A 10,313-nucleotide genomic window follows, 5' to 3' on the forward strand; every position below is an offset into this window, starting at 1 on the left:
TAATTTGCAGCATTCATTTTAAGGGGATAGGGGAGAGAAGAGAAGGAGGTGAAGAATCGTTTTGTTGGGTTTTAATGGGATGCCTTTAAGGGTTATCATTCAACCTGCTAGTAGCATGGAGGTTGTTCTTGTTACAGTACCTTATCTACTTTTCAGACCCATTGCATTAGAATTAGAGGGTAGGCGGTTCCAGTATTTTGCCCCCCATTTTGCTGCAATTAGAAATGAAAGACACAAACCACTGTGGTAAGGTTATTTGGTTGTCTGACATTCTGTGCTGCTCCTCAGCCATTGTCGTAACTAAGCCATATTTTTCCACTGTAGTGACATTGTAATACAGACACACACATAGATTTGTAGCACCTGTGCCAGAATTTTGCATGAACATTTGTATATACTAATATAGAAAATTTGCAAATCTTCCAGCAGGCATGTTAACCTCTCGCAATTTGAGATTCTGGATTCTTTTGTAAAACTCTCAAAAATGTATTCTGGAAACGTATCTGTAAATGTTTTTTTCCCCCCTCTCGCTCTCATTTTTCTGTAATGAGGGAGATGTGTAGCTATAGATTGTCTTTTCTATCTGTACTTTTTTGCCCAAGACATGAAATGCGTGCAGTGGAACTCAGCCCCAACCTAGAGTGCCGTTTGTGCAAGGTGACAGTGTGAGCTGTGAAAACTTCTGCAGCTGCTGTCTCCTGTTGGCTGGGTAAATATTAGAAGCTGTGGAAATACATGTGTTGAAGAATGGTGACCATTCACATGGTGCCACTATTGTTTAATTCCAGAGTAGGCCCTGATTTAGTGAAGAATTTTACACTTAAACCTATCCCTATTTGTTGAAACTATGAAATACGTATTTCAGTGAAAATTATTTCAGTATTTGGTTGCTTTACTGATTTGTGGCCTTCAATCCTAAGGTGTTTCTTCTGAATAAATTTATTTATTTGGAGGATTTAAAATTGAGTCTCGAAGAATTTACTACATTTGATTTTTAGACTGTTAAAAACAAATACAATCGTTACTTTCTGTTCTTTTCAAAATAATGTATTCAATGCTGAATCCCTTTTTGAACGGAAAAGAATACCTCCGTAGAGACAGATTCCTTCAAAAGCACCGGTCTGAGGTTATGGAAAGGTTTTATGTGAGAATATTTATATTTTTAACCACATCCTTACATTTCAGATCTCTGTCTGCTTTTTCAAACAATGGATGTGTATTTATAGTGTAAATATTCTCACTGAAGCAAACACAATGTGCTGTGCTACTCACATGTACGATATATAGCGTCTCATGTCCACTTAGATTAGAATGCACAGCTTTTAACACTGCTCAGAGATGACAGTGTATCTATGGGGAAGCATTGGCATGCAGAAGGCACATTTTATAGGCAAAAAAATATTAGCAAGACTTAATAAGAAGAAAAGAAATAAAACCTGCTCCCCATAATTTTAGTTGTCCAGAAGGTGAAGCTTTTTCCCCATTTTCCACCATGCATTTGCCAGAGTCTGTGCATGCACAAATGAGGAGAAGAAAAGCTGACATTATGTTATGTAATTTCTTCTGCTTTGGATATAGTTTTTGTTGAGGAGGATCACTGCTTATATCTGCTTTTTGTATTTTTGTGTGGTTTCAGGACATGTGTAAACCAGCAGTGTCTTTGCAGATGCAGGAATATCTGGAGAGGATTGCTGAGACTTTTTCGGTCACAGAAAGATTTGTTGTCTGAAATCTGTCTGTTGATCTACCTGTTATAATTTGGGGGGAGAATCTGGACATCTCATACTTTTATTTGACATCGAATGACACTACTTGTCTCTGCAAGTAATTATAATAGGAATATTTTTGCTGTGTTTAAAATTCTGAAGCTTACTTATTTGTCAAATTTCCATGAGAATTCTAGTAAAACATACAAGTTTTTAGAAATTACCATTTTTAATTTTGTATGTTACTGAATTAGTCCTAGCAAAAACCTTTTCAGTTAGAGAATTGCACTGACCTTGCAAAATACCATATGTTGGGTGTGCTGTTATTCATCTTAAAAACATTAGTAGTCTTGAATGAAAAGGTATTGTGTGCATCCTGTGGTAACTAAAGGAGTTAAATAAAATTTTTCATATTGCAGTGATAGAAATTAAACATTTTGGATAAATTACTCTCTTTTTTGGTTAAGAAGCATTATTTCTTTGTATTGTTTCAGATAACAACTGTACAGACATATTGGTGTGCACATCATATAAATTCATGGGGTTTTTTAGAATCTGTCTTAAATTCTGAAATCATAGAAAATTGGAGTCCTGGACAATTCTTATGCTGCGGTATATATTGGTAAGGGAGCGAACTCAATCGTGTAGTAGTCTCAGCCAAACCTAAGACTAGGAAAGCAAGTGAAAGATGGGTATTTCACCCCAACACTCAGTTTCTTTGCTTTGGCAGTTTAACACTGATCTTTCTTGCAGTTTTAACATTTCTTATGTGGGTTAGCTCCTTTTATTTTTATGGTAAAGTGCAAAAGTACAAGAACAGAGAAGACACGCCGTCATAAATAAATAAAGGAAAAGAAAAGATAGGGCAGTGGCTCAACTTAAGCCACTTCAGTTCTGCTTAAGCAGATATTTAGATGGTTGTATAGAGCAATTATAAAAATCTATATTTATGCAAAGTAGAATTAAGTAAAGAGATTTAAACATAATTCACATGAATTCTTACAAAATGCTCTATCAGCTACAGCAACATTCAGCATCTTACAACAGTTTCTTATAGCTATTTATTGAAATATTGGGATGTGAAAATTAGAGAGGATTGGCATAGTTCCACTGAGGTTAGTAAGAATATAGCTGTTCATAAAAGCTCGGTGTGGGCCCCCTCAGTTTTCAGCTTCTACTTGCTGACTGTCTGCTGATCATTACAAAGTTTTGTTGGTTATTTTTTCAAATAAAAATTCCAGATGGTAACTGTCCATTTTTATGCATTTTAGGCCTCGGAGTTGTTGGTTTGTTTTTTAATTTAAACCTAATTTCAGAATCAGAAACCATATTCTTCTATAACTGTTACTTACTTTTCTGAAACTTAAAAATGTTACTGTCTTTTGTTGTTAGAAATGACTGAAAGCAGGTGTGTTTAATGAGGGAGCTAACAGACCTTAGACTGTAGCTGTGAGAGGGAATGCTACTTGCATACCCAGAGTTCAGAACTGCAGCGGTACTATTGTACTCCTGCAGAGTGTTTCAACAGCAGCATTCCTGCAAGACTGGGAAGCTGATTGACTTCTTAGTTTTTTTACTATTTCTGTATTTTATTCTTCATTTTATGGACTAAATGCATTTTTAAGATTTTTTTTCCTGCTTTTATAATGCTTTTCTGGCATCCTCCTGGCCTTTGGCTCCAAGATGATTTCTGTAGCAACTTCTATTGTGCTTTGTACTCACCAGTCCTTTTAAACATATCAGAAAGCAACTGGGGCTGATGCATCTGTAAGGAGTTGGACCCTGCTTAACACTTTTTTAAAACACAAAAGGTCAAATTATCTTCTGAAAAAAATTAACACTTAGAGGACAGATGAAAGATGCAGTCATCTCAAGGTTCAGCACTACCCCAGTACTAGATGTACTACTTTCCTACTTTTATCATAAAAGATAATATTGAAGTAGTTAGGGGCTGCATTAAGACAGAATTGCAAAGGTGAACACAGAGTGCAGTACAGGCCATAATACTGTTACTTTTCTTAAAAAAAAATAATTTAAAAAAGTTTCAAAGAGTGTTTATATTCCAGTGAGAGAAGATTCTTTTTACTTTTCAGAAAAAGAAGTTTCAGAGTATATTAGCAACTGCGTAGAAAAAGAAGCTCAACTTCTACTCATGTTCCCCCCAACTGAAGAAGACCTTGGCTTTGTTAACATGATAATACATATTTTTTTCATATCACATAGCAGCAGAAGTGCCTCTTTTTCTGGCTTGCTTTCAGTATTGTTCCATGGAGGGACATAGGCCACCTTTCAGCAGCATTTGCTGCACAGTTCACCTGACAAGCAGGCATTTTTTTTTATTCAGTTACTGAAAATTGTTCACAATCCATGTTTTCTACCTTGACATGCTTATAAATGATCTACATTCCATTATCATTGTGATTTTTTTAAAGCTTCTTTTACAAAACTGGAGGGAAATGTGTACAAGTATGTTTTCTGCTTTGCAATGGAAGTGTACATTTATCACTTAGGTACATGTAAGCCACTTCTGTGAATTGGGCCCTTGGAGTAAATGTGTTTTGATGTAATGGCCATCTGCTCATGAATATCACATTTGCTAGTTTAAAAAATAGTTTGAAATAGATAAACACATAGTTTGATAAGTTTATATAGTTCCACCAGTTAGCAATACAATAGCAAAGTTTTATATTTACCATAAGACAATAATCAAGCTGTGATGGAGCTCTCAAGTTTTTTGTTGTTTTTAAAAATTAATCTCTAACATTTACTTTTAGTTTCTGACTGCTCTTTTCAAACTGGTAGATGGACACACATCAGATTGTAACAAGAAGCAGAGTATACCCAAGGCATTTCAGAAAACAATCACAGTCTTGCTTCCCTTTTTACCTTGTAAAAATGAAAGCTGTTCAGCTCTCCGATAGACCTAGTGCAGCCAGCCACCAGCAGACCCTGGAACAGCTGACCCGACACACTTGCCCCATGTAGCTCCATCAGAGTCAGGTGTCAGTGACACAGAAATGGCCCTTGAAGCTGTAGCTAAAGCTGGTTTCCCAGAAAAGACAGCAGTGATGAGATGGAGTTGGTCAAGCCAGTATTTCTGAGTGCCTAGGTCTGAGGGGTGCAGGTCAGCTGCAATGTGTTGTGCATACGTAGTGCAGTAAATATAGCTCAGCGCCAGGCCATTTTTTAAGTTGATAAAAACTGGTTTAGTAGGCTCTTTGTTTGATTTTGCGTTTGATATTATGGTATCTGCTGTGGTCCTGGCACATATTTTACTGCTGAAGTCAAAGTTTATTCTTAGGTAGTACTGATATCAAACTGTAACCAGGACACAGTATGCGAATTTATAGGTAAGAGTGTGTGAATGATTATGAGTTTGGTTTCTGAACGTATCTTCAAAATTTGTCTTTATGGTTACTGCATTTAGTACAGAAGACAGCAGCAATGTAAAATGTGCATGTTCAATAACTTTGTCTTGTCTCCCCCCCCCCCCCCCGCCATCTCCCCTCCTGTATTTTAGCATATGTTCCTGAGGAGGAATTGAAAGCAGCAGAAATAGATGAAGACAGTGTGGAAGATGATGGGCTGTCTCTGGACATCCAGGAGAATGAGTATTTGTGCAATGAAGAAGCGGAGATCAAAGAGGCTCAAAGCTACCAGAACTCCCCAGTCAGCACTGCAACTAATCAGGATGCAGGCTATGGTTCGCCGTTTAGTGAAAACAGCGATCAGCTGGCCCATTTCAAAAGCACTTCCTCTAAAGAAGAGAAAGAGGATCCTCAGTGCACAGACAATGTTTCCTATCCACAGGACAGCTTGGCACAAATAAAAGCTGTGTATGCAAATTTGCTTTCAGAGACTTGCTGGTCCAGTTTAGCTTTGGACTTAAAGAAATCCAATCCAACTACCAGCAACAACGGAATAAGCCAGAACGAAAACACCACCAGTACCGACACCAATGCCAATTCCCAGAGTACTAGTACTACCAGTACCAACACCAGTACCAGTACAACTACCAGTAGTACTAGTAACAGTAACAGTGGTGGCTCAGGTTACGACTGGCACCAAGCTGCATTAGCTAAAACTTTGCAGCAGACCTCATCATATGGACTTCTCCCAGAGCCTAGTCTTTTCAGCACAGTACAGCTTTACCGGCAAAACAATAAACTTTATGGGTCTGTGTTCACCGGTGCTAGCAAGTTCCGATGCAAAGACTGCAGTGCAGCCTATGACACACTGGTGGAACTAACAGTGCACATGAATGAAACTGGACATTACCGTGATGACAACAGAGATAAAGAAGCTGATAAGACCAAACGGTGGTCAAAACCTAGAAAACGATCACTTATGGAAATGGAAGGCAAAGAGGATGCCCAAAAAGTGCTGAAGTGCATGTACTGTGGGCATTCATTTGAGTCTTTGCAAGACCTCAGCGTCCACATGATAAAAACAAAGCATTACCAGAAAGTGCCTCTGAAGGAGCCAGTACCAGCCATCACTAAATTGGTCCCTTCCACCAAAAAACGAGCACTTCAGGACTTAGCTTCACCTTGTTCACCGGAGCCGACAGGGATCGCTGCAGAAGCTTCACTGGGTGAGTCTGCAAAGGATCAGAAAACTGCCAACCCCTATGTGACTCCGAACAACCGCTATGGCTATCAAAATGGTGCTAGCTACACTTGGCAGTTTGAGGCACGCAAAGCCCAAATACTGAAATGCATGGAATGTGGCAGTTCCCATGACACTTTGCAGCAGCTGACTGCTCACATGATGGTCACTGGTCATTTTCTGAAGGTGACCAATTCTGCTTCCAAAAAAGGCAAACAGCTGGTATTGGACCCTGTGGTGGAGGAGAAGATCCAGTCTATACCTCTTCCACCCACCACCCACACAAGGCTACCAGCCTCCAACATTAAAAAACAGCCTGATTCCCCAGTGGGCTCCACAAACTTGGAGGAAAAGAAAGACCTAGAGAAGGAAAAGGTGGTGGTGGTCAGTGAAACAGAAAAGAAGATTAAAGAAGAGAATGAGGACTCTGCAGAGAAATTTGAGCCAACAACATTGTATCAGTACCTCAGAGAGGAGGACCTAGATGATAGTCCTAAAGGCGGAATAGACATACTGAAGTCCCTGGAAAACACAGTGACAACAGCTATCAGCAAAGCTCAGAATGGAGCCCCTTCCTGGGGAGGATATCCTAGTATCCATGCGGCTTACCAGCTCCCGGGAACAGTCAAACCCCTTCAGCCTGCGGTGCAGAGCGTTCAAATGCAGCCATCTTATGCGAGCAGTGTGAAATCACTGTCGTCAGAACACAACGCACTCATCCATTCCCCAGGCAATCTCACACCCCCACCTCACAAGAGCAATGTATCTGCTATGGAAGAACTAGTGGAGAAAGTTACAGGTAAAATCAACGTGAAGAAGGAAGAAAAGCCTTTGGAGAAAGAGAAGAGTTCTCCAGTCAAACCCATGTCACCTGCTGCTAAAGAAAACAAGGACTTCCCCAAACCAGAAGAAATAAATAACAAACAGCAGCAGAAGAAGAGCTCTGAGACAGAAGTTCAGAAGGTCAAAAAGGATAGTCCAGCAGAAGCACATACGCCAAATGGTACAGAGCCACTTAAAACAAAGGTTGCAAATGGCTGTAATAATTTAGGAATCATCACAGATCATTCACCTGAGCCATCCTTCATTAATCCATTGAGTGCTTTACAGTCCATTATGAATACCCACTTAGGCAAAATTTCTAAGCCGGTAAGCCCCTCTCTGGACCCTTTGGCCATGCTGTACAAAATTAGCAACAGCATGTTGGACAAACCCATTTACCCAACCACTCCGGTCAAGCAGGCTGATGCTATTGACCGGTATTACTATGAGAACAGTGATCAACCTATTGATTTAACAAAGTCCAAAAACAAACCTCTTGTTTCCAGTGTGGCTGACTCTGCCTCATCCCCGCTGAGGGAGAGCGCCCTGCTGGATATTTCTGATATGGTGAAGAACCTCACAGGGCGTTTGACACCCAAGTCTTCAACTCCGTCTACCGTGTCAGAGAAGTCTGATGCTGATGGGAGCAGTTTTGAGGAAGCTTTGGATGAACTGTCACCAGTACACAAGAGGAAGGGCAGACAGTCCAACTGGAACCCTCAGCATCTTCTGATCCTTCAGGCCCAGTTTGCTTCCAGCTTGAGGGAGACCCCGGAAGGCAAATACATTATGTCGGACCTAGGTCCACAAGAGCGGGTACACATCTCTAAGTTTACTGGTCTTTCCATGACCACAATTAGCCACTGGCTGGCCAATGTGAAGTATCAGTTAAGGAGGACAGGTGGAACTAAATTTTTAAAGAACTTGGACACAGGACATCCTGTTTTCTTTTGCAATGATTGTGCCTCTCAGTTCAGGACTGCTTCTACATACATAAGTCACTTAGAGACACACCTAGGGTTTAGTTTGAAGGATCTGTCAAAGTTGCCGCTTAATCAGATTCAAGAACAGCAGAATGTTACAAAAGTCCTCGCAAACAAGACTTTGGGCTCACTTGGAATTGCCGAGGAGGACTTAGGCTCCACATTCCAGTGTAAGCTCTGTAACCGAACTTTTGCAAGCAAGCATGCAGTCAAACTGCACCTTAGTAAAACACATGGCAAGTCCCCAGAGGACCATCTGATCTATGTAACTGAGTTAGAAAAACAATAGCGTCCAGGTAAGCAGCCAGGTATGCAAGTGACCACAGGAACATTGCACTAAACTTCTTCATAGTACTGCACTAGGCCTGACCTGAGCCTCTGAAATCAGTCTTACTTTTGTTGCTGAACTGCCTATCTGGACCTTGGTTTTTCTTACACTTATTTTGTAGTTATATTTATATGCTCTTTGTCTGATCTGTGCATGGTTATTTTTTGTTTCTGTTTTTATTTTTGTGAGTCAAAGTCTGACCTTTATTTTCAACATCTGTCCTTGATGTTAAGCTATCTTTTGTAGAATATAGTGGGAGACACTATTGAGAGACATTAATTTAGCCGTAAAGAAAGACACAAAGAACAATGATAAAGAGACATCCTAAAATTACAAAGTTGCCATGACAATAAAGGTCACAGAACCTGGTAGTGTCAAGTTTTAACCCTCTGAGAACTGTAATAGCATTTTTGTGCCTTTCCCAATGACTAAATAAGTAAATAAGGAAAAACAAAACAAAAGGCTTAAAGGCATTTCATTCAAACAAAAGCTGTGTCAGAAGCAGAACTTATTTTTTTTAAATGAATGAGCTTCTTCTTTTTTTTTTAATGCAGAACTGGTTTGTGAAGAAATTGTGCATGCAGTCCTTGGAAGAAGGAGAGCTGTATAGTACTCAAGGGGTTAGGAAGCCACAACTGTATAACTTAAATAAAAAAAATAATAAAAAAAAAAGCAAACCAAGTTGCCACTATGCCCAAACCCTCTGGATGCTGAGAATTGCCACTTTTTGGCCAAAAACAAAAACAAAAAAGTATGCAAGCTGTTATTTAAAACAAGTGTAAAAATGCTCTTTTCTTTCTTTTATTTTATTTTCCTTTTTTTTTGTTCTTTTTTTTTTTTTCCTGTTTTGTTTGTTTTTTTCCTGTAAAATACTGCAGTTTATAGTTATTTACAAATGTTAAGCTTTGGTACAAGCTGACCTTTCTATAGTGTGCTGCATTGGTAAATGAAAACAAAACGGGGCAAATGTTGGATTCTGTTCCTTGTAAATGGCCAGCATCAGCTTAAAAAAATACATGTTACATATCGTACCATTTTAAACTGTTCAACTTTCTTTGTACCTTCTGGCTGTATGCTTTCTCTTTTAACTTTTTATATTGTCATTTTATATTCGATTTCTGTGTATATAATGTAAAACCACACTTTTTGAATAAAATTTAGTTCCTGCAGCTTGATATAAATAGAGGAATTTTACTGGCACCTGCATCTTTCGAGATGCATGTACTTAAAGGAACTATCTGACAAAAAAAATAAATAAATAAAAATAAAGCAAGCAATGCACTATGAATTATACATTTTGATGTTTTATCATTAATATTGTACAGTACATTTTGGTTCACACAATTAAATCCACTGTTTTCTCAAGTGTAAAATAAACCCACATGCAGTTCTTGATTTACATACATTGTCATGTCGTCATTATATTGCATTTGAGGTGTTATTCCAGCAATAAGAGGCATGGTTTATGTAACCAACCAGCAAAAACCTATTCGAAATCACCTCTGGTTTCATTCAAAGCCGTAATACCAATAGCCTCTTAGAAGAGGTTTGCAGTGGGTATGTACTGCAAAAGTTGCAGAATCAGTGGGGCGCCACCAATTAGCGATGGGCACTCTCCCCATCACTGAAGTAGAAGAAGGGCTGCAAAGGTTTTGGCCGAGTTAATTTTCCTGTGCTTGCATAACTGTTCCCATAGCCATTTTCTGTGTGCATTCAAAGACTGTCTGCTCCCTTCCTTCTCAGGCAAAACACCTTTGGATTTCAACAGTTACATAGTCAGAGGCTATGGCTTCTGCCCCTGTAGTCTGTTGAATGCTACGGTACTTGCTTTTCTGGCAGCAGTGAAGACCTCTGAGGCTTTGACAC

The 10,313-nt window shown here is 39.2% G+C and overlaps 1 protein-coding gene across 1 annotated transcript in view; it reads left to right on the plus strand.

Moving 5' to 3' along the window:
• The window catches only part of TSHZ1 (teashirt zinc finger homeobox 1), a 54,137-nt gene extending 44,291 nt beyond the window's left edge, over positions 1 to 9,846 (plus strand). Inside the window, exon 2 of the mRNA XM_056330220.1 lies at positions 5,227 to 9,846. Coding sequence (XP_056186195.1) covers positions 5,227 to 8,408 — 3,182 coding nt within the window. The 3' untranslated portion in view covers positions 8,409 to 9,846. The remainder of the gene's footprint in view (positions 1 to 5,226) is intronic.
• Positions 9,847 to 10,313: the final 467 nt, after the last annotated feature.

The sequence above is a fragment of the Falco biarmicus genome, chromosome 3 (assembly GCF_023638135.1).
Source record: "Falco biarmicus isolate bFalBia1 chromosome 3, bFalBia1.pri, whole genome shotgun sequence".
NCBI lineage: Eukaryota > Metazoa > Chordata > Aves > Falconiformes > Falconidae > Falco > Falco biarmicus.